The 24999-nt window shown below is 37.1% G+C and overlaps 1 protein-coding gene across 1 annotated transcript; it reads right to left on the minus strand.

The window, feature by feature from the left end:
• Positions 1 to 664: 664 nt before the first annotated feature.
• On the minus strand, positions 665 to 14752 carry N6AMT1 (N-6 adenine-specific DNA methyltransferase 1). The gene is made up of 6 exons (XM_029214689.1): positions 14618 to 14752; positions 12333 to 12419; positions 10441 to 10531; positions 6680 to 6763; positions 2078 to 2219; positions 665 to 993 (listed from the first exon to the last, which is right to left on the minus strand). The coding sequence occupies exons 1-6, from the start codon at positions 14749 to 14751 to the stop codon at positions 887 to 889; spliced, it is 645 nt and encodes a 214-aa protein (XP_029070522.1). The 5' UTR covers position 14752; the 3' UTR covers positions 665 to 886.
• Positions 14753 to 24999: the final 10247 nt, after the last annotated feature.

The raw sequence follows: 24999 nt of genomic DNA on the forward strand, positions 1-24999 counted from the left end.
AAAACATTTTAAATAAACGATTGTGTTTAATTACAGAATACACTATGATTGTACAAATGCCAACACAAAAGAATGAAAGTTCCTCTATTCCCACCTGTTATTTACCTTTTGAGAATTTCTTATATACACATACACACAAACTTTCTTTGTTAGTTTTTCAAAAATATACATATAGGTTAGTACTATTTTGCAACTTGATTTTTTTCACTACTCAGTAGTACATCATGAACCTCTTCTGGTTCAGTATATACAGAACTTACTTGTGTTTAATGGCTGGATATGTCACTCATGTTCAGTAACATGAACATACTGTAATTTATTTTACCAATCCCTTTGCTGATGGACATTTAAGTTAACTTCATTGTTTTGCCATTACAAGTAATGCTGAAATGAACATCTTCTTCATATACAAATATACATATATATATATATATTTTTTTTTTGCGATACGCGGGCCTCTCACTGTTGTAGCCTCGTCCATTGCAGAGCACAGGCTCCAGACGTGCAGGCTCAGAGGCCATGGCTCATGGGCCTAGCCGCTCCGCTGGCATGGGGGATCTTCCCGGACTGGGGCACGAACCCGTGTCCCCTGCATCGGCAGGTGGACTCTCAACCACTGCGCCACCAGGGAAGCCCTACAAATATAATTTATTATATATTCTCCACATATATGTAATATATAAAATTCAAATTATATATATATTATATATATTTACTTGCATTTGTGCAAATATTTCTGTAGGCCTGATTCCTGGGTAAAAGGAAATGCCTTACTCTTCTGCCTTTTTCTATATGACAAATTTCTGACTTTATTTGTTAACTAAGAAATGACTTCTGTTTCAAAATATGCCAAATGCACGCAGCTTTCAGTAGCACACACTGTAGATTAGGACTTGGTGAACTTGAGGACTGAAAGGATTTCTTGGCCTGCTTGCCTGGAAAGTGCAGTGGTCCCTTGTAGACCTTTTGTCTTCATTATTTTCAAAATTTCTTCTAAAACGAAAATTAAAACAAAAGGTAAAATCCAATTAAATCATATGGTGAAGTACATATTATCACTAAACAGTTTAATAAGATGATAAACACACACTATTTACAAATTCTATTTATCTAAGAAAATAGCGTATACCATGTAATTTCTATTGAAGTGAACTTGGACTTCAGACAGATGAGAGCACCTTGGATTTTCAGGGTGTTGCTGAGAATTCTAATCAGACTGAATAACTGCTTTGCAGTGGTAGCCTACTCTGGACTCAACAGAAATGTTAGTTATACTTGCTATTACAGTAAATGATTCATTTTTTAGTTGCTTGGCTCTAATCTCTGCCCTATATCCTCCCTTTTGGATGAAAAATGCCAACGAGGGTGTGTGCAAATCATATACTGACATTGAAAAGTGGTAGTAAATGAAGTAGCTTATTTCTTTAAAGAGTACTGAAAAAAGCAAGACCTTCTCTTTCCAAATAACTAACACTAAAAAGATGAAACCAAGAAACTGGGGTCACAAAAAACAAAAACAAACCCTCAAAACTAAACAAACCGAAAACCCTAGTTAATTATGATGTGATTTGAGGGGCTGAGAATGTAACATATAAATAATAATCAAACCTGAGATGTACAGAAAAGAGAAGAGAGATTATGGTCGATTTAGTTAACCAAGTAATCTGAAAACCAAGATATAAAAATCCTATCAGGAGATACCTTTCATGATAAAACTTCAGATGAACTAAAGAGTATGCAGCAGAACTGCCAAGACATGAAGACTAGAATATAGAGAGAAAATTCACAGGGTGAACTGAGGGTGAGGTGTTTTAAGAAGATTATATATTCTGTATTTGAATATTAGTTGATAAATTAGGGAAAAAAATCTCCCTCACTCCAAAAAAGACAATACTCTTTAAAATCAGAAAAATCTACCTCTAAAAAATCTCTCTCCTCTTTCAACATGAACGTTATGTCTGTATTATCTGTTGTCAGTGATTATATTCATTAACATTCTGGGTTACTACTGTCTTTGACATAATTAGCCTTGATTTCAGCAAAGTAAGTGGTTAAAAGATAAACTGGTCTGTATTACCTGGATTGTTTTCTTTAATGGCGACTAAATAGAACAATCCTCTAGGTGAAAGGAGCTCTGGAGCCAGTGGAAACAATCTGTCCATGACTTCACGACCATTTCTGCCACCAGCCCAAGCTGCCTCTATCCCGTGACTCCTTACCTGTGACCAATTAGAAAGATTGTTCTGTTTTGACTTAAGTTACATTAAAAAAAACGGAATCTTTTTGACAAGTAACGTTCACCAAACAGGAATGTACTTTTTATTTTACTGCTGATGAGGAGGCAGCAGTAAAGCTGAATCTGAGCCCCATCATTTCCTAGCATGTGTGACCTTGCATAAGCCTGTAATCTTTTTTTTCTTTTGCCCTTGGGATAAATCTTTGTGTGATTAGCAACATAAAGCTAAAGGTCCTAAATATCTGTCACCATTTCACATTTAATTATGGCAGCTGGCACTACAGGAGAAAACTCCCTTACAGAACCCTTCATGTCTCCAAATCTTATACAGATAAGTCTGTAATCTTGATGAATTAGTTTCCTCTCTTACCTGTAAAATTAGAAAAACAACAGTTTTATCTGTAAAATTAGGAAAATGGTAAAAAATTATTTTTGTCCTTTAGGAATAAATGAGGAAGTATATTTAAAGTTTGAGAACAGTGCTCTGTGCATAATAATGTGGTTTAATAATAGTTGATACTATTAATACAATGTTTAAATTCTTAATATAGAACAATTAGGAAGAAACTAAAAGGGAGAACTTGTATTATAAGAGATCTACTTTGCAGAAACAAAGTTTCAAAATGTCCCACTGTATCTGGCTGTCTTCTAGATTACTGAGAGTACTACAGCCCTTTTTCAGGAACCCATTTATTACATAAAAGTACATTGAAGCATTTTTTCCTACAATGATCTAATTATAGTATAGAAACAAAACCCATGAGTTTATATAGTATTAAAAATCTTTAGATGCTTAACACTGTATATTGTTTCTAAAACTTAAGAATACATCGAGAGATGAATGGATAAAGAAGATGTGGCACATATATACAATGGAATATTACTCAGCTATAAAAAGAAATGAAATTGAGTTATTTGTAGTGAGGTGGATGGACCTAGAGTCTGTCATACAGAGTGAAGTAAGTCAGAAAGAGAAAAATAAATACCGTATGCTAACACATATATATGGAATCTAAAAAAAAAAAAAGTGGTCATGAAGAACCTAGGGTCAGGACAGGAATAAAGATGCAGACCTACTCGAGAATGGAGGACACGGGGAGGGGGACAAAGTGAGAGAGTGGTAGTGTATATATGGACATATATACACTACCAAATGTAAAATAGATAGCTAGTGGGAAGCAGTCACACAGCACAGGGAGATCAGCTAGGTGGTTTGTGACCACCTAGAGGGGTGGGATAGGGAGGGTGGGAGGGAGGGAGACACAAGAGGGAAGAGATATGGGGATATATGTATATGTATAACTGATTAACTTTGTTATAAAGCAGAAACTAACACACCATTGTAAAGCAATTATACTCCAATAAAAATGTTAAAAAAAAAAGAATATCTTGATGAAATCACTCAAAAACAACTTAAACCCTAATACAATTATTTTCTTCCTAATCCCTTTAATGGTTTTTGGCCACATTTTAGTTTAAATTATTTACATACAATTATACATTCTGCTTTTATTCATTTATCATGGCATATATTTCCCCATTAAAAATAATTTCTTGGGAATTGCCTGGCGGTCCAGTGGTTAGGGCTCCACACTTCCGCTGCAGGGGGCATAGGTTTGATCCCTGGTTGGGGAACTAAGATCCCGCAAGCCCGTAAAAATGAATTTCTTTATACCTATAACCATATACATGTACAATTAAGAGAAATATGTTCGTATACCTCCTTTAAAAAAAAAAAACTGTACTTTTCCCTTTTCCTGTTTTGCTTGTCTGCTACCCTCCCCTCTTACATACACACACACACGTTTTTCTTTTTTGTCCGTGTTTTACAAAAAAAGGATTATATCTACATTCTTGCCTGTATCTTGCTTTTCTCAACAGCACCATATGGAAATCTCTTCATGTGATCAGGTATAGTTCAATATCCTTTTTAATGGCTGCATAATATTTTATTGTGTTAGAGTATCATTTCTTATTTAGCTATTGATGGGCATTCAGCATGTCCATTTGCTTAATTTTTTGTATCTAATTGAAATTATTCTCATATTTATCATAAGCTCCTCAATATAATTTCCCACATAGTTAATCATACTAGGGAATTTATCAGTTCCTCTGCTTTTTTTGCCATGCCTTTCATCCTGGAGACTTCCCTTTTCTAACATTCCAAGAATTCCCTTTTTCTGGGGCCCATATCTTCCCGTTTCTTGGCTTACTCCCTTATTTTGGTGGAGCCCATTCTCTGGATGTTTCACAGGGTAAAGTTACCCATGGAAAGAGCACATGGTGATGACAGCTTTTGCCAAGCCTGTCCCTTGTCACTTCTGTTTCAGTGTGGACTAGGAGCCCTCTGTGCTGGACCCTGTTTACACGCCCCCAGGGATGCTCAGCCAGGTTTGTCTGCTTGCACTAGAGACCACCCTCCAGGAGGATCTCCTGGCGACAAGCACATTCTCACAGGCCACGGAGGGGAAGTTTTCATCTCTGGAAGGAGTCACGTTCGGTGGTCTGCTGACTGCCTACTACCTGGGCTTTGCTGTGCCTTCCCCTGATCCTTTATAAGTCACAGGTACAAACCAACAGTACCTAATCTCATGTTGAGGGATGTAATAGTAAGTATAGCCGCAACTTTTTATATGTACAAACTCCTATTATTTGTATGTCTCCTGGATCTAACCTCTAAGTCTCTTAACTTTTACCTTCATTGTTTCCTTTTTTTATCGTCATGCTCAATGCACTGAAATATTTTCATTTGGTTTCCATACCACTGATTCAGGTCTTGACAGAGACTACATTATCTTTAAATTCATTTCCTAATGTTTTACATAGTAAAACATATTTTCAGGCTCCAGAAAATCTTTGTTGTGCTGTATTTAACCCTGCTCTCCAGCTAATTGCTCAGCTAATGGAAATTATGACACTAGCTCTCTCTGTTGCAACTGTGACAAAGCCCAAGTCATTGCCCACACTCAATTACCTACATAATTACACACACAGCTTAGGAGGAGGAATGTGGGAGAAAGGAAGCCCATTCATCTCACCGTGCTCCCAGAATCTCCTCCTCATTCACTAGTCTTCCCAGTAGTCTGTAGACCTGATAAACCATGATTTACTTAACTGTCTCTCTTCTGTTACATATATAAGTTCATATTACTTGTTATCATAAATAAAGGTGCACTAAACATATTTTTGTAAATTACAATTTATATTCTATTGTTAATCATTTTCCTAAATTAGATCTCAAAGACTGAGATTATTGGACTAAAACATTTTTGTCACGCTTGATATTTATTTCCATAGTGCTTTTCTAAAGAGTTTTATTAAGCTGCAGGGACTTCCCTGGTGGTGCAGTGATTAAGAATCCTCCTGCCAGTGCAGGGGAGACGGGTTCAATCCCTGGTCCGGGAAGTTCCCACATGCAGAGGAGCAACTAAGCCCGTGCGCCTCAACTACTGAGCCTGCGCTCTAGAGCCTGCAAGCCACAACTACTGATCCCACATGCCACAACTACCGAAGCCCACGTGCCTTGAGCCCTTGCTCTGCAACGAGAAGCCACCACAATGAGAAGCCCGCGCACCACAACAAAGAGTAGCCCCCACTCGCCACAACTAGAGAAAGCCCGCGCACAGCAACGAAGACCCAATGCAGCCAAAAATAAATAAATAAATAAATTTATATTAAAAAAAAAGTTTTATTAAGCTGCATTTCCCTCAACTGCTGTTCACCTTATGACAATGACTTTCCTTCTCACATGAGTTCATATGTCAGGGGAGCAACAACTTCTCAGTAGTAACAGCAGCAATATAGACCCTTCCCATCTTGGTAAAGGTGAATGTAATATTTATCAGCCTTGCCAGAGAGTGATCATCAAAGAATAAAACAGGTACAATAATTCAGAGGAAAGCTAGCTAGTCCATCACTAAACTTTTGTCTGCTTTGACCATTCTTTCTTTAAACTGGGAAACGGTTACTGCAGTTTTCCTCTTCATCACTGGAAATGCTACAGCGATGCATGTCAGGGTTATAGCTTTTTCCTACCTGAGATGAGCACTGCTTTCCCCCACCCCCGCTTCCTGACACCTGTGAAAGGAGGAAAGCTAAGGCTTTCAGAAATAATTCCTATGTGAATTTAAGGTGATTAAAAATATTTTCTTTTTGCAAATTTGTTATTCATGATAAAGGTACACACAGATACATGAATTTAAACACCATGGCTTGATTTGGATGGGATTTTAAAGAATAGATATGGACCACAGTTTGTATTTCCATTAGTTTCAGGTTCCTTTCCTATGTCTACCAATAGTATCCAATAATTGACAATTGCGAGTAAAATGAGAGCAGTCTGTGTTATTAGCGGCTGACTGATGTCATATGATGAAGTATGTTTGACTTTTAGACAGAAAAAAGCTGAAAATATTAGTAATTAAATTTTGTTGTATGTCTTACCTCTTCAGGTGGAGTCACTACATAGGGAGGATTAAACACCAGAAGATCAACTTTTTCCTTCAATCTTGGTAGCAAGCCTTTGACCTAAAAAATGTTCAAAATAGTCAGAATTTTAAGCTGGACCCAGAAATAATAAATAAGTAGATGGATAGATAGATATCCATCTAATCAATCTTTAAATATACTCCCTCATGTTTTTAGAAAAAATGTGTTAGAGAGCCAAATTTAAGACAGAAATGGAGATAAATATCTTTACACTTTCATTCAGATAAAGATTATATGCATTTACCTAAAAATAGGGAAAATAAACTATTTATCAGAATGAACACTCTGCTCTTCAAAAGCTCACATGTTTACATTCTGGGCTCACTTTTAGAAGACGGAGGCAAGCTCTCACATATTCTGCATAGATTTGTGCACAACTTTAAAGTTATAGCTGCTAACTTAAACATTTATTTTCTATAACCAAGGGAAATATTTTACAAGATGACAGAAAACATACATGAATGACAAAAATATCAGAAGACAGAATTTTATTTTTCTTTCTACATCTTTAATTACTTGTATATGTATTGGCTAAAACAATTAAATATCAAAGAAACAAAGGACTAAAAATAGTGGGAAGAGACCTGAAAACATCAGTTGTTTGGCATTTTATAAATATTTGAACTGATACAACTTTCTATAGAATAAGAAAAATGTCTTTTTAAAGAAAGTATATTTAGGGCAAAATGTCATTTAAAGCATCCCTCTGATTGAATTAAATAACTAAGTATTTAAAAACTTATGTCTGATGATGTCATCCTATACCTTCACAGGCACAGTAAAGTAAAAATGCTGTATCCGGATGAGTTCTCACCCCTAAAGCCATTTCCTTCAATTATTACTTCACACTGACTCTCACTCACGAATTCCAACCCTGTTATTCTTCAAAGGTAATTTCTTTCTCTACTCATTTAAAAAGAGAACAGATAACTATTTTGCGGAACATAATTCAGGCGTATCTTCTTCAAGTAGAAAGGCGACTAGTTAATCTGCTGTTCTTTCTAGTAATAACATTGGTGAGGAAGTACATTTGAAATAGCCAAAAGCTTTGTTTTCAATTCCATAAAGAAATTAAGTTTCCCAATTGTAAAAAGAATTCAAAAATGTAATTTTCCAGAAATTCTGAGTAAGGAAATTAGAAAAGAATTTGCTGTGTAATTACTTATGATGGCCCTGAGGTACTATATACTAATAATCATTTCAGTACTGGACTTCAAATAAAGGAACAAATTGATACTAAAAAAATAGAAAATTACGGAGTTAAAAAGAAAATGGATTTAAATGAGAAGTCACTGTGGACTGGATATAAAATCTAATTACAGGCAACCCTCACTCATCCATATCTACCTTTTGAATAGTCTCACAGCACTAGAATAAACCCAAGAATTAAGGAGTAAGCAAAAAAGGCCTCTGACAGCAAGTTTTAAATCCATACAGCAAAAGGTACTCTGTGTGAGAAGCACTTATTCAGAATCCCTTAACTCTTAGTTTAAATACAAGTCTAACTAAATTAATTGTTTGGTATTCTAGCACAAAGCACATGAAAAGAGACAGGAAAGTGCTATCAATGGGTAGCAGTGAAACATGACAACATAAAGCAAGTGAAAAGACAGACAAAGAGGAGAGAAAATAAAAACTCAAAATCACTGCAGGCTATAGCTACTTAATGTAAAGGCAGAAACACCTGAATAAACCTTAGTCATTATCACGTATAGTACAGAATAATAACTGATATTCATATTAATGACCCTGAATCACTAAAAGGTAAAATTATGTTCATTTTGTTTTAAGAATGTAAGGAAATGCATAAGACATATTTGAAAAAGGTTTTTTTCTAAAACTAAAAAAGAAATACAATGAAAGTACTACTTTGTGAACAAACTCAGTTAACCAAAACAATGATTTTCTTTTATATGATAGCTGTGACACCCTATGTCCAGTGTTCTGAATACAAGCAAATGTAAAGAGTTTTGTAATCTGATCACAATACCTATGCTCATACCTATCTCTTCCTACCTTCTTTGCCACAAGTCAACACTCCACATCATGGTCAGCTTTCGTTACTGAAAGAATGGATTCTGACAGCTTTAGAACTGACTACCACCAGTCATGTTATAAAACAGCTGTGAGACCTCTCGACTTTGATTCAGAAGATGTGGGCTTAAATTCTGGATTTATCACTTTATTAGTTATGTGACTTTCAAAAGTGTCCCTTACCTCTGTTAACAAAAATAGATATTCTGAATTTCTTGTATCTCTAAAGTTTTATTGTTCTATCAAAAAAAATATAATACTAATTATGGACACATTAAAGAAACAACTTTAAAAATTTAGGGACTTCCCTGGTGGCACAGTGGTTAAGAATCCGCCTGCCAATGCAGGGGAAATGGGTTTGATCCCTGGTTCCAGGAGGATCCCACATGCCGCAGAGCAACTAAGCCCGCAAGCCACAACTACTGAAACCTGCGTGCTCTAGGGCCCATGTACTGCAACTACTGAAGCTCGCATGCCTAGAGCCCATGCACTGCAACAAGGGAAGCCACTGCAATGAGAAGCCTGTGTACTGCAACAAAGAGTAGCCCCCACTCGCCGCAACTAGAGAAAGCCCGCGCGCAGCAACAAAGACCCAATGCAGCCAAAAATTAATAAATTAATTAAAAAATAAATAAAATAAAAATTTAAAGAGTAAAATCACCACACTGATTATCTTTATTGATAGTCTAATTTTTAATGGCAGTAAAAACTTCTAGTGATATGTACAGAATTTCTTAGATCTTTGGCTTAATTCCTTCTAAACTGCAAAATCATTTGTGAGTTTAAAAAAGAGAAAAGCTCAATACCCTTACCAGTACAAGAATAATACAGGTCAAGAAGCATGGAAAGCATTTTATATTTCTTATGCCCACCTGGTACATACTATTATGATTTTTGCTTATAAAAAGGCATTCACATTTATAACTGAAAAGAAGTTCAGAATCATCCAAATCTTACTAATATAATGTAAAATGTTTTAAAAACTGGAACTGAAAAACATACAATGTGTAACTTAAAATGATGGTTCTGTAGGCGTCCTGCCCAGGACCCATTCTGCCTTTCATCTGATTACATGTCCTTGACTTTCATTGGGGAAACTCCATCTCCTCTCATTCTCAATCCAAGTGGCTTGGATTATCCCAACCGAGCTGCCAGAGTGGGACTATGACTCAGGCTCAAGCCAATCATGTGCATATTCCAATCCCCCTTGAGAGATAGGCGTATGACTAAAGCTGATATAAATGGCACTCATTCTGGGGCTTCTGCTAGAGTAACTGAATAGAAAGTGTTTCTTTCCCTGTGAAGTTGCTGAGAAACAAGATACATACATGCAAGCGTCTTGTTACCATGAAGGGAACGACTGCTGAGGAATACAGCCACTAGAGAGAAGTTTACAGTTAAGAAAAAGATGCCTGTAACATCGTTTGAGTTCCTGAAACTGTTCACTCTTTTTATTAAAGCCAGTTTGAGCATTCTTCTGACTGAAAGATACCTGATCTATACAGGCCAAGAGAAAGTTCCCTTGAATTGTGGAAAAGATGGATTATCTCAGTCAAGAATTTACTTTGTTCAGTGGGTTAAAAGTTAATTAATGACTCAAGTTTCTTTGACCTAAATCACCTTGACCTTAACTTACTTGAAAAGAAAATTATTACAGTACTGGACAAGAACTAACAGCTTACCAAATCTGTAATTATTGGTTGAATGTGGACTTTGTTACAGCGTGCTGTCTCCAGGGTACATGCTGCTGCCTCAGGGTTGACATCAGTGCACCTATAAACAGAAAAGAAACCAACTACATCCTGTGTCTACCGACAAAAATTCAAGGAATGTTCTACTCCTTTTACATAAAGTAGATCTATAAAAAAATTGGAATGCTTTAATAATGGTGAATAAAAAAAAGAACTCAGATTTGTTACACTGACGAAAAAGATTGTTATATTGATATAATGTCCAAGAGTAGAAGAATACACTTACATGCACACATATCTGAAGGAATTTATTAAATTATGAATCCAGCAGGAGAATACTATGTAGCTACCAAAAATGAAATTTAAAAGGAAAATGCTCATCATACAATATTAAATGAAAAACATAGGAAATGAAAAAAAAATAAAGGAAACACAGTTGGACCATGTGTGGTAAAATTTATAGGTGATTTAAAAAAAAATTATTTATTTGGTTGCGCCTAGTCTTAGTTGTGGCACGTGGGCTCCTTAGTTGCGGCAGGTGGGTTCCTTAGGTGTGGCATGCAAACTCTTAGTTGCGGCATGCAGGTGGGATCTAGTTCCCTGACCAGGGATTGAACACAGGCTCCCTGCATTGGGAGTGTGTTGTTTTAAACAATGAACCACCAAGGTGATTTTTATTTTCTTCTTTATATTTTCTATATTCTCAAATCTTCTAAAGAGAAATTTTATTAACTTCCAATTTTTTCTGATAATCAACTTATTTATCTGAAATAAGATTCATTTTTTTATTCCAATAATTTAATAGAAAATTAAAATAATAAATAATATGAAAAAAATTGAGAAGATGCTGAGCTGGTGCAGGCCCAGGCCCGCCTAGTACAAAGTTAAGGAGGTAGGGAGGAAGGTGGGGAAGCAGGAGGGAGGCAAACTGCCCTGCACAATGGTGAAGAGGCAGCTCAGAATGTGATGGGTGTTATCAACGGCTGGCTTGACACTTTGGTGCGTACAATGTACTAAAAAAAAACAAAGGGAATTCCAAATCCTTCTAAACCAGCTGGTGAGGGAAGAGGGCAGGACAAGGATGGGGATGAGGGAACCAATGTAGGCCTTCTGAAGGCCTCTGAGGGGAGGGGCTGGAATGTACTGTGTGGTTAGCAATGAGGTGGGAATGGATGGAAAAGGGCCGAAGTGAATTGTACCATGCAATGAAGGGATGGAAGAAAGACCCACGACTTGGCCAGCAAAGCTGGGGCAAAGGTCTGGGAAGGGGAGGAAGAGAGAGAGGGACTGGGTCCCAGTAGCCTGGGTGCAGTGGTTAAGAATCCACCTGCCAATGCAGGGGACACGGGTTCGACCCCTGGTCCAGGAAGATCCCACATGCCGCGTAGCAACTAAGCCCATGCACCACAACTACTGAGCCTGCTCTCTAGAGCCTGCAAGCCACAACTACTGAGCCTGCATGCCACAACTACTGAAGCCCACACGCCTACAGCCTGTGCTCTGCAACAAGAGAAGCCACTGCAATGAGAAGCCCGCGCACTGCAATGAAGAGCAGCCCCCACTCGCCACAACTAGAGAAAGCCCACGCGCAGCAATGAAGACCCAACACAGCCAAAACTAAATAAATAAAATTTTAAAAAAAGATTCAAATTTAGAGATGACCTAAAATTATTATGCTTCTTATATAATTATGCAGTATGATGGAATGGTTTTGAACACGCAATTATAACTTTTAGGGAAGCATAACTTGCATCTGAGTACTTACTACGCTTAAATAGACACTATCAGATACATATTATTTACTTACAAAAATGATTTCATTCAAGCAGTTATATCCATAGTGAATCTCTTAGACCAAGATGTGGATGAATTTGTATACTTACATGTACAAAGCTTGAGGACCTATCATAGAGGCTAGGAATGCAGATACCACTCCAGACCCTGACCCTACTTCAAGGCATATTTCCACTCTAAAAAAACAAAATAAAACAAGTATTAGTAGTGGTATTAAAATACACAACTCGGGGGGCTTCCCTGGTGGTGCAGTGGTTGAGAGTCCGCCTGCCGATGCAGGGTACACGGGTTTGTGCCCCGGCCCGGGAAGATCCCACATGCTGCGGAGCGGCTAGGCCCGTGAGCCATGGCCGCTGAGCCTGTGCGTCCGGAGCCTGTGCTGCGCAACGGGAGAAGCCACAACAGTGAGAGGCCCACGTACCGGGAAAAAAATAAAAAAATACACATCTCGGAAAATAACTCATGCTACTTTTATGTCTGTTTCTCCAGCATCATCCCTCACCTACAAATATATGGAAATATAAAAGAAATTTATAAATAAGCTAATTTCTGACAACCACTTTGTGCTTAATACTGCATAGTTCAAAACTGTTTGGGGGTATGTAATTTAAGTCTGTAAAATAGTAATATAACAGGTAGCTTTCAATTAATTTCTATAAAACATTACATAAACCATGGAATGTTAATTTAGGTTGGAAATATTAATATGGAAGACATCAGCCCTTCACACAAGGAGCTTCTAGTTTGGTATTTCCTAAAATGATAGGACATTATTACAATATTTATTTATGAAAAACATTTTCTCTGTCACTTTGAAGTAATTCATAAGTCCATCAGCATATCCCAGGGAAAGAAAAGTTCCCCCATTCTACTGATAATAGATGTAGAGCAGCAAAGAAATTCCATATTTGTACAGCTCTACACTGAATTGGGAAAATATCTGAGTATCTGATCTTAGAATATTAATAATACTCCTAAGAATGCTATTGAATATAATAAATTCTTGATTCTACTGCATTTGTCCTTCCCTATAATCATATATATACATCAAAGGCACGAATTATCCCCATTACAGAAATAGGTTTGATGGGATATAGGGGCCTCTCTAGCACCTAACTTTCCAAACAAATATTCAAAAACAACAAACTCCAGGGGTTTCTCACTTTTGGAACCATTTCTACACATCTGACAAGCCTTTACTGTGCTGTAGGAAGGTCTGTTGAATCTTACCAGGCGGCTTCTACTTGAAAATAACTATTGTGGCCTCATAAATAATTAAAACTCCAAGACCAGAAATACCCAAGACTTTAAAACAAAATCAGTTCCTTTTACAGCACACTTTGCAAGGCACTTTGTGCTTGTAAATCTTTCTGTGATATCTTGATAGTAATAGACAAGTTATAAAACAGTACTGTTCCATTCTATATTCCAGTAAATCCAAAAGTTCCATCGTTCACAATGAAAAACTAGTTTAATAATAGTTGGGGCATTTTACACATGGAAAAATCTGACCAAGAGGGATAAATAAACACAATATGGATCTTTGAAGCCTGACAACTCTTTGTTTCATCCTGAGAAAACCCATTTCAACTTCTGATCTTTACATATATCTAACTATCCAAATTTCCTTCATTTAAAAAATGACAATGTAAGTATTCACTCTTTTTATATTATTAATTTAAAACTTATGTGAGCACTTCAACAAATCAATTTTAATACTTATTAGGAGCTAGGGTATATTCTATAGGCAGCTAGCTGCATGTAACTTTAAATTTTTTACAGTTAAATGAAAAATTCAGTACTAGTCACATCTCAAGTGCTCAGTAGTCACATGGGGCTAATGGCTGTTGCTAGATAGCTGAGTATGCTATTCAGTGGGTTTAAATACACTCCCCTACTCCAATATTTTACAACCTCATTTCCTTTTTGTGCCCTTCCATTGCTAGAGGATGCTTTTATGTACTGAGTAAATTAATGCCATGCGACACTGATATCTACTAAAAGTTGTAATATTAAGACGCAGCGTTTTCAGAATGTTTTGCTTTTGAACGTGTTATAATATCGCTACTCTCAGGGGCTTAGGGTCCTCAGTTAACAGCTGATAGGAAAAGATACATCCCGGCGTGGTGACGAAACATAGAGCCCCTGAAACCAAAACACCACCTTGGCAACTGCGGACAGATCCCCGATAAACTGACTACGTGTATCCACGGAAAAAATCCTCAGTTACGGTGTCCTGGTGTCAACTGTCGCCAAGTGGACCGACACCGCCTCCTCTCGGGGACGGCGGCGACAGCCCTTGCCTTGATCGCCCGCGGCCGCCTCTCCAGGACTCCCGAGCCCTCTCCCGCGGGGACCCTCGCCCTCCTCGCACCCCGTGAGTTCGGCTGCCGCCGCCTCGAGCGCGTCCAGCAGCAGAAATGTGTCCTCCGCGGGCTCGTACACGTCGCTGAAGGAGCCACGGCCCACATGCCTGTGCAATGGCGTAGGGAAACAAGGCGCCGCCATCTTTCGCTCCTCCGGCCCACGCTTATGCGCAATGCGCATGCGTACGTGCAAGGGCGCAGGCCCAGCAGTGGGGGCGGGGCACCGGGGGGCGGAGAGTCACCTCGCTTACAGGTTGTCAGCAGATGCACCTGGAATGTCTAATTAGACGGTTATATAATCTGCAGCTACTAACATTTACTTTCTTCTTTAGAGTATTAAAATTTGTTTTATTTTGTGGACTAGCACCGGATAGAGGCAGCCTCTATTGTTTTTGATTAAGGGGAATGTTTTCTCTCTCTATTCTACACTTAGAAGTTTCCTTCTATTCCTAGTTGGCAAAGATTTGAAAAAATACATAATGTAATGGTTACTAAATTTAACCTTTTGTTTTTCTTTTACATCCATTGAACTTTCAACGTTGAGCCTTAAGATTAAGATTTGTTTTCCTTATTTCATTTTTTAGTAGTGCAATATAGTACAGAAATTGCCTTTCTTATGTTGAATCATGAATGCTCTCTTTTTATAAACCTCACTCGAGCAAAACGATGCATTTTTCTTTTATTTAATACACTGTTAAATTTGTAATGCTAATGATCTAGCTCTGTTTTGTATCAGGGTTATGCTTCCTTAGAACATCGTTTCTGGAGCATTTGATAGAACTACCCATAAAACTGATTGGGCTTGGTGCTTTTAGTGGGTGGTTCTCTGGTGTTTGGGGGAATCTTCTATAGGTTATTAGACTATTCAGGTATTTGCATTCTTTTCGAATCAGTTTTTGAAATTTCTCTCTCACTAAAATATTTAAATTTGAGAAATAAAAATACAAAGTACTTGGATAACATTTTTAAAAACCTTGAATATCCAACACCCAGAATTGACAATTGGTAGTATTTTCTCATGTTTCCTTAAAATAGTTCTAAAATATAAGAACTAAAATATTACAAGTGAAGTGGGTGTTCTTTCTGTACTCACCTTCAGTTCCATTTTGTAATCCTCAATCCAAAATAACTTATTTCATGGATTTAGGATCCGTCTAACCCATGTTTTCATGCTTTTATTCATACATTCATAGACAACATCTGGTTTATGTGTTTTCATATTTGTGTAACTGGTGATAGGTTGGACGTATTGTTCTTCAAATTTCCTTTTCACTCAACATTATCTGAGATTTGTGTTTTGGTATGTAAGGTTAGTTTACTGCTCTTAATTGCCACATAGTTTTTTTTGAAATTATAAAACAATTGCTACCTGGCATGGATAAATATCAATTGGTAAACATTTAGTTTTTTCCAGGTTTTCACTGTTATGAATGACAGTGTAATCAACTTTCTTAAACATGGCTTTTTCTGGTCTTTTACAGAAATTTCCTGGGATTCAACCCAGAGTGGATCAGCAGGGTTGTAATGTGTACACATTTTAAAATTTACTTGACATTTTCAAATTTCAAAATTTCTCCCCAAGCTAATTGTACTTATTTATATTTCTGCCACCTCTTTGTGGCAGATTTTAATATTTAATATTGTTAGATTTATTTTTTTGTTTATTTTAAATTAAATTGTTCTAATTGCTAACTGAGGTTAGGCATGTGTTCATATTTTCATCATTTGAGTTTCTTCCTTTGTGAATTGTCTGTTCATTTTTGCATATTTTTCCTTTTTGGTTTTGTTTTTATTTTTACCGAGGTTGATAACATACATAGGCCAAATAATTCTACATGATTTATTATGAAAAAACAATCCACTCTAACACCCCAGCACCCAACTTCTCATGTCTCACTTCCCAGGGGAGGCCATTTTCAACTTTTAGCTGTTTCTTTGGCCATCTATTCCCATCTTTCTATATACCAAGCTTATAATGATATTACTTGATTTCTCAACTTTAGTGTTATCTGTTGAGTTCCCATAGTAGGAGGTAAAGTTCTCATGATAGAAGGCAAGAATTTAATTCTTCTGCCTCAAATAAACAAATGTAATTGCCACCCCCTCTCTCCCCATGTTCTCAATATGATTATATCATGATTTTTTACATTATTTTTTTATATAAATGCTACTCAAAACAGATGTGTAATATACTAGTTACATTTGCTTTCTTGTACAACTTTTTGCTTTTCCTTAAAGTTAATAATTATCCAGTATATTAGTTTCTTAGGCCTGTCATAACAAATTACTACAAACTAAGGGGTTTAAAAGAACAGAAATTTATTCTCCCGTAGTTCTGGAAGTGAGAAACTCAAAATCAAGTTGTTCGACAGGCCATGCTCTCCATGAAGCCTCTAGGTAAGAATCCTTCCTTGCCTCTCCTAACTTCTGGGGGTTACCAGCAATCCTTGACCGTCCTTGGCTTGTGGCAGTGTAGCGCCCATCTCTCCCTTAGTCTTCACATGGCCTTCTTTCCTGTATGTCTTTGTATCTCCAAATCTTTCCTTATTAGGACACCAGTCATTAGATTTAGGGCCCTACCTATTCTAGTATGACCTCATTTTAACTTGATTATATTTGGAAAGATTCTATTTGCAAATAAGGGCATATACACAGAGGTGGGGGTGAGTGGATGGTTTAGGACCTCAGCATGTCTTTTGAGGGAATATGATTCAACCCACAACACCTAGTGATAAGTACTTTTTCACTTGCATAGTTTTCTACATATCAAAGTTCAGCCTCAAAGTCTCTTCTAATTGTTTATCCTCTGCCTGCCCACCACCCCGCCCCACATATATTTAAAGACATTGAGAATACTGATTATTTCTATCTAATCTGTTTAGGCACCAATATATGGCTCTGGGGTTCATTCCTTAGTTTTGCCTCTTTAGCTTCATTCTCAGGCTAATCCTCCTTTTGGTACCAGGATGGCTGCATCTTTACAGCTTCATGCCACCAAATTCAGTGGAAGAGTCTTTTTTTCCAGTTGCTTGCACAAAAGTCCTTGTCATTTGCTCTTTCTTATTGGCTCCGAATAGGTCATGTGCCAATGATTGACTTGATCCTGTGACCAGGTAGATGACATGAGCTCCCCCGCCTCTCTTGGGACGCAGAGGCGGGGAGCCCAACACAACCAGAGAGCCAGAATGATCCACCAAAGCAAAATTGTGGTACTGATATAGATGCTGGGCAAAAAACATGACCTGTCTACTACATGAAAGTTTTTCATATGTTTGGTAATTATTTGCCTTCAGTTTGTTATTGCATTTTGATTTTCAGTATTTTTTGCTATGCAGATATTTAAAAATATTTATTAAATCTACTTTTAAAGTTTCTGATTCTTGCATTGTGCTTAGTAATGTCTTTCCCACTCTCTGCACTTTATTTTCTGGTTTTAAAGTATAGACTTCACTATATTAATTGGATCTACCTTATTAGTTAGGTCGTTAGCTCTTCTAGAATCTTATTTTATATCTACTTGATTTTCTATGGCTGAATGAAGTGGTTTAATTGTTTATAATTGACGCAATCAAAAGTCTTTCATTATTAGCATGCTTCTGTCTACTTATATATTTTTTGGTAGTTTTTCATGATATACCAGTTGGGTCATTGATATTTATGATCAATACATCTTATTTGAGGATTATGTTTACTATAAAATGTCTTTGTCTTGCTTACTGCTTTTTGTTGTGAATTCAACCTTGCTTAAGATTAAGAACACAACACTGCTTTCTTTTTGTTTGCATTTTCATACTATGCCTTTGTCCTTTTTTCACTGTAATTTTTTCACCCTTAAACTTTGAAACACACACATGCGCACAAAGACATTATGTTCTCACGGTGTTCCCACTGATCAGCATCATATCCTCTCTTAATAAAGATAAAAATTTTAGCATGTTTTCACTGGTTTCTCCTAATGTCTCCCAACCCCATTTCCCATGTTGGGATCACCTGAGAATTTAGATGATACCTTTTTTTTTTTTAAAAACAGCTGACAGTGATTTTAATTTAATGACTCTACTGGCTCTCTGATCCACATATTTATAGTATCCCATGTTTTTTCCTAGGACTCATATTTAGCTGGAATACATCCTTTATTAATTATTACTGATGGTAATATCCCAAATATCTTTATTTTACTTTTCAACCTAAGAAGTAGTTTGTGTGTATAAAGAATTCTAGGTTGAGAATCACTTTCCCTTAGGATTTTGAAAATATTTCTCCAGTGTCTTCCTAACATCCAGTGCTGCTGATGAGATGTAGTGCCAATCTGAGTCTTACTCCTTTATGGAAAATTTAATTTTGGCCCTGGAAATGTATATTTTTGGTTTTCTGAAAGACTCAAGGTAGGAGATGCATATCCGTAAGTATATCTATTTGTGTGATGGTTAATTTTATGTGTCAGCTTGGTTGAGACATGGTGCCCAGAAACTTGGTCAAACTTTATTCTGGATGTTTCTGTGAGGGTGTTTTCAGATGAGATTAATATTTAAATCAGTTCACTTGTATTAAAGCAGATTGCTTTCCCCAATGTGGGTGGGCTGACACCCAATCGGTTGAAGGTCTGAATAGAGTAAAAGACTGACCTCCCCAGAGCAAAAGGGAATTCTGCACCAGATAACCTTTGAATGTACACTACCACATCAGCTCTTCTGGGGTCTCCAGCTTGCTGGACCACCTTGCATATCTTGGGACTTGTCAGCCTCTGTAATTGTGCAAGACAATGCCTTGAAATAGAACTCTTCCTATATATACACACACTGGTTCTGTTTCTCTGGAGAACACCAACTAATACTATATGTGTATATATACTTTTCATTTTGTTAAATACTTGGTGGACTCTTTCAATGTTATCAGTCTTTCTTCCATCAGTTTTGGGAAGTGTATTTCTATGTTTTCTTTGATTTTCCCTCTCCTTCATTCTCTGTTCTTGTCTCCTGGAAATCCAGTCATATAGATGGAGATACACCTAGGTGTCTTCAGGTCTTTTTATTTTTCTTCTTTCAATCTGTCTTAGATTGGGCTACCTGAAATGGACTCTGAGGTGTGTGTACAGGAAGTTTACTGCCAAAGTCCTCTAAGAAACAATATCTGTGAGGGGGAGAGAGGCAAGGTAGGGAAAAGGGAGAAGTTGAGCCATGATGCAGTTGCAACCAAGGCCTCAGCTGACCTTACATGGAGCTCTGGAGCTGGGATGACCCTTCAGATTGTCCCAAATTCAAGCAAGGGGACTTGTGTGCCTTTGGGGAAAGGACATATAACCTTGGGCAGGCAGTTCTCTTTCCTAAGGACAATTCCTGCAGAGAGACTTGGCTGTGAGCTGTCAGCGGCCAAAGGTGGTGGAGTGCCTTGGTCCCTAAGGGGGAATTTGGGTGACATACTACAGCACTCTCTACACCATCTCTGCCATTTTGAGGGAAATTTAGGCTTGCAGCTAACGTGTCCTCTCTTTAGTTGAACATATTTTGCTTTTCGCCTTCTCTAGTGAGATTTTTATTTGGTAAGCCTTTTTCTTCCTAGTATAAGGTTTTAAAAAATTATAATCTTTTGTTTCATGGAGGCAATATCTATTCTCATCCCTTTGGGATTTACTTTTTTTTGAAGTTTCCATTTGTTTGCTGTATAAATTCGAATTTGGTGAAGTTTCCTCTTTTCATTATGTTGTATGTTTCTCTTTCATGGTGTTTGTTTACCTCAGTTGTTTAATTTTCAGTTGCATGCTCATCTTTGTAGTTGACGTTCTGTTAGCCCACGTATGAAAGCAGTATGCATACCACAGTTAGCCTCCAGGGATTTTGAGAAGATGAGGTGTTGTGCTGCCAGGCAGGGCATACCAGCAACTTCTCTTAAGGAAGTGGGGCTCCCTGTTTCTCTTAAGCCTGGCCTCTGGCCCAACACTCATACCCAATACTCCAGTCTGTGTCTGTTATCTACTCAACAGAGGGAGTTAGAGGGGAGTTAGAAATCGCCTGCCTACTGCTCTGATATTGATGGAATCAGCCACCCTGGTGGTTGCTCCAGGATTCCCTCCAACTCCTAGTGTCCACAACCTGTACACTTGGCATTCTCTAGTCACTCCTGACTTTTCTCTGACAGTCACATCCTTCCTGCTCCCTTTTTAGGATGAGTGGGACACTGTATCACCTCACTCCCTGTATCCTTTCCATCTTCCTTATAGTAAGTCTTCCTGGATTACTGAGGCTGCAACCCTCAAAAACTACATTTTTTAGATTCCCCTGAAGCTCCAGTTTTAGATGTGATTTAAATCCCACCAATCATTTACAACCACGTAAGTTTTGGAAGGAAGAGTGGAACACTCTGATGTAGAGGCTGACTTCTTGCCTGTGTTATTTCTGCTGGCAAGCTGAGTTGTAGAGGAGTTTGATTTTTTTGCAACAACTGTGACAGGATTCTCAGTGTTAGGCCTCTAGCTTCATGGGTATCGAGAGGCAGAGCACAGTTCCTTCATTTGGCAGCTGTGGATGGGGGTATATGTGAGTTGAGTCTGCAGTTAGCAGCTGATTCCTGATTCCATGGTTTCCTGACTGTGGCAGGGCCAGTAGCTCAGTTCTGTAATGTGCCTTTAGGAGGTGTTCCTGGAAGTTCAGCTCAGAGCTGATCTTCTTTAAGCCTTTCAATGATTATAATACCCATTGGATATCATATTTTAAAAATTCCTTTTAGCTTGAACTAACTGGAGTGGATCCTATGGTATGCAACAAAACCCTCACTGATACATGGGGATTCCCTGCATTTTCTGGTATGTTGTGTTAATACCTTCTTATTTCAGAGATGTTTTACATTTGTTATTTTAAGGATATTTGGTTCCATCATTACTGGTGGTTTTGGTGGTATGGTAGTAAAATCAAATGCTTAGGCATTTTGATTTCATCTTCTTAGTGAGAATTCTTTTTTCTCAGTGGCAATGGAGTCTAATAGCATATTGCAACAAGGTATATTTCTACTCTTAAAAAGGCTTTGGTATAAGCCTCTTACATAAGAGAGAATATCTCCTCTTTTTTTCTGGCAAGATATATTTAGCTGGTTCTTGTCTCATCTTAGCCTGGCTTGCATTTTAATAGAAACCACAAGTTGCAGCTGGCTCTCTTCATGATATCCAAGAGTGGAACCAACCTTGATTAGTTTACAAGTCTCCTCTTGGTGTAAGGGGGTTACGTAGATTATTTAAGTTAATTCCACTATAGTTTAGTAGTTAGTGAAATAACACACGAGTCGAAGATAGAACATTTTTGGTGCATCTTCAAGAATGACTCTAAATCTTCCCAACAAAAGAATTCTTTTCAAAAATTTTTGTTTGTTTGTTTTCATAAAGCATCAACATTTCAGGGTTGTTCACTACACTTAAAACTCTATGACACAGACTGGGAGAAAATATTTGCAAAAGACACGTAAAGTACTGTTATCCAAGATATACAAAGAACTCTCAAAACTCAACGATAAGAAAACAAACAACCTAATTAAAAGCTGAGCAAAAATCTGAACAGACACCTCACCAAAGAAGACATACAGATTGTAAGTAAGTATAGTTAGGAAATCTCAAATTAAAATGATGAGGTATGAGTATACACCTATTAGAATGGCCAAAATCCAAAACACTGATAACACCAAATGCTGGTAAAGATGTGGAGCAATAAGAACCTTCATACGTTGCTGGTGGGAACGCAAAATGGTACAGCTACTTTGGAAGACAGTTTTGTGGTTTCTTACAAAACTAAACATACTCTTACCATATGATCCAGCAATCATTGATATTTATCCAAAGGAATGGAGAACTTATATCCAAACAAAAGCAGCTTTATTCATAATTGCCCACATTTGGAAGCAACCAAGATGTCCTTCAGTAGGTGAGTGGATATATAAACTGTGATACGTTGCAGACAATGGAATATTATTCAGCTCTCGAAAGAAATGAACTATCAAGCCATGAAAAGACATGGAGGAAAATTAATGTATATTTTGAAGGGAAAGAAGCCAAACTGAAAAGGTGATATATGGCATGATTCTAACTATATGGCATTCTGGAAAAGGCAAAACTATAGAAACAGTAAAAATATCAGTGGTTGCCAGGGTTTAGTGGGGAAGGAGGGTGAACAGACAGAGGCTAGAGGATTTTTAGGGCAGTGAAACTATTCTGTATGATACAAAATGGTGGATACATGGCATTATACATTCATCAAAGCCCATAGCATGTGCAACACTAAGACTGAAGCCGAATTGTAAACTATGGACTTTGGGTGATAATAATGTGTCAGTGAAGGTTCATTGATTGTAGCAAATATCTTGCTTTGGTGGGGTATGTTGATTGTGGGCAGGCAGTATGTGTGTAGGGGAAGGGGGTATATTTAAACTCTGTACTTTCCATTCAATTTTACTGTGAATCTAAAACAGCTTTAAAAACATACTATGACACACTAAAATACATATATATATATATATATATATATATATATATATATTTGTTATTGGTTAGATTTAGAAGTATAATTTTAAATATTTTAATGAAAATTACAGTTAAATGTGGAGTCAAAGATAAGCATGTTTTAATTAATGAAATGCCTTCTATTATTATTACTATTATCATAGTTATTATTGACTTAAAAATCCTCAGTAGACCTTATAAATTTAGTGATCAATGATGTTCATACTGAAAAATACATATATATATACTTGACAGAATTGGTTTTTGTTCTTCTGACATTGCTGTTGTTAATATTCTCATGCTATAAAAATCTCAGTTAAAAATGTTAAAAAGAATCTCTCCAATACTGCACAGCCAGCACAGTAAGCGGTATGGTTACCTGCCAATACAGCTCTTTTTGCATCAGCCAGTTGAACTGTTAAGATGGTTACTCATCCACTGGATAATTTCACAACCCTCTTCTTAAATTTGGTTGCTTTGGACACATTCTACCCTGGAAACAAAATCTAGGCTCCATAATACATTCAGAAATAGTAAACTCACGTCTCTTTTCCAGCTGGTCAGTACCAGGGTTGACACATTTACTTCTGCACCATAGGAACGGCTGCTAGAAAAGCTAAAGTATGCATTCAATTCCATTACTTTGGCACAATGCAAAGTCACGTAGAAGAGGGAGACTCTCTCAGTCTCTCTATGTTGGAAAATTAATTCTTTTAACTGCTTTAAAAAATCTCTACATGTGCTCAGATCTTATGAACTTAGGATCAGCAATGACCTCATCACCTTCAGCTGGTCTAAAAGTTATCTTTGGCTGCTGTGTACTTTATGAAATCTTGTTAATTATGACTGTTTTTCTTAGTTATAAGTCCTTCTGGGTAAATTTTTAGAAAACATTCATTTTTATCACTTACATAACCACATAAAATATTTTCATTGGTGTCAAAATGTCATGTTATTGCCAAACAGATTCCATTTCAATTTCTAGAAATTATTGGAAAGTTAATATTCACATTTTAATGGCACCCTTGCTGTAGTCTTAAGTCATGTTTTATTGAAATTCCCAACAGAAGTCATAATTACATTGTATTTATACAGGATAAAGCACAGAAATAGACAACATTTCCAGTTAATCTCTGTGGTTAATGATTACCCTTTCCTTTTTTTGTAAAAAAAGACAAATCATGAATAAAATTCAGGGTCTTTTTGAAACTAAGTTTTCATGAAAATGATCATCATGGATACTCATCATTCACTTCTCTTTTCTGCACAGTGATATTTTAGTTTAGGAATCATAAACTGAATCTTTCCCCTGGCTTATGAAACTTTACCCTATCCATTTCTATTTAAAGTGAGGTTAGGTAAGAAAGTCATATTCCTACCTAGGCTTTTGGTTTCTCTGTAGAGATGTCAATTCAAGAAAACTCAATCTCGACATTGTTACCGAGTCCCAAGCTCGTACAGCTCACTGCATGACAAGCCAATAAATCTAGAGAAGAGTTCAGGAATAGCAGCTTTATTCAGAAAGCCATCAGTCTGAGAAGATGGTGGACTAGTGTCCCAAAGAACCATCTTACTTGAGTTAGAATTCAGGCTTCTTTTATAGTAAAAGGGAGGGGGTGTGACTGATTGTTGCAAACTTCTTGGTGCTGTAATTCTTTGTTCTTGCGGCTGTCCACGGTAGGTCTGGTCACAATGTTCCTATAACCTCCAGCAAGACAAATTATTCTTTGTTCTGCAACATTTTTTCTCTATATGAATGAAAAAGTGTTATACATTGTCCCCTACATATGAACATTCAAGTTGTGAACTTTCAAAGATGTGAACCTGTGTTCCCATGTCCAATCACGTAAATTAGTTCACGTGTCTGGTGTACATTGTCACGTGTGTGCATCCTCTACAAGTGGTTGTGCT

Source organism: Monodon monoceros, unplaced genomic scaffold (assembly GCF_005190385.1).
Source record: "Monodon monoceros isolate NGI ecotype Baffin Bay Population unplaced genomic scaffold, NGI_Narwhal_1 Super_Scaffold_11, whole genome shotgun sequence".
In the NCBI taxonomy this organism is placed as follows: domain Eukaryota; kingdom Metazoa; phylum Chordata; class Mammalia; order Artiodactyla; family Monodontidae; genus Monodon; species Monodon monoceros.

Excerpts from the sequence above, each read along its gene's own strand:
- N6AMT1 (XM_029214689.1), bottom strand. The coding sequence starts at position 14,751 with ATGGCGGCGCCTTGTTTCCCTACGCCATTGCACAGGCATGTGGGCCGT. Across the intron at positions 12,420-14,617 it reads GCGGCAGCCGAACTCACGGG|AGTGGAAATATGCCTTGAAG; the intron begins GTGCGAGGAGGG and ends TTGTTTTTTTAG. Across the intron at positions 2,220-6,679 it reads TAGTGACTCCACCTGAAGAG|GTAAGGAGTCACGGGATAGA; the intron begins GTAAGACATACA and ends AATTGGTCACAG.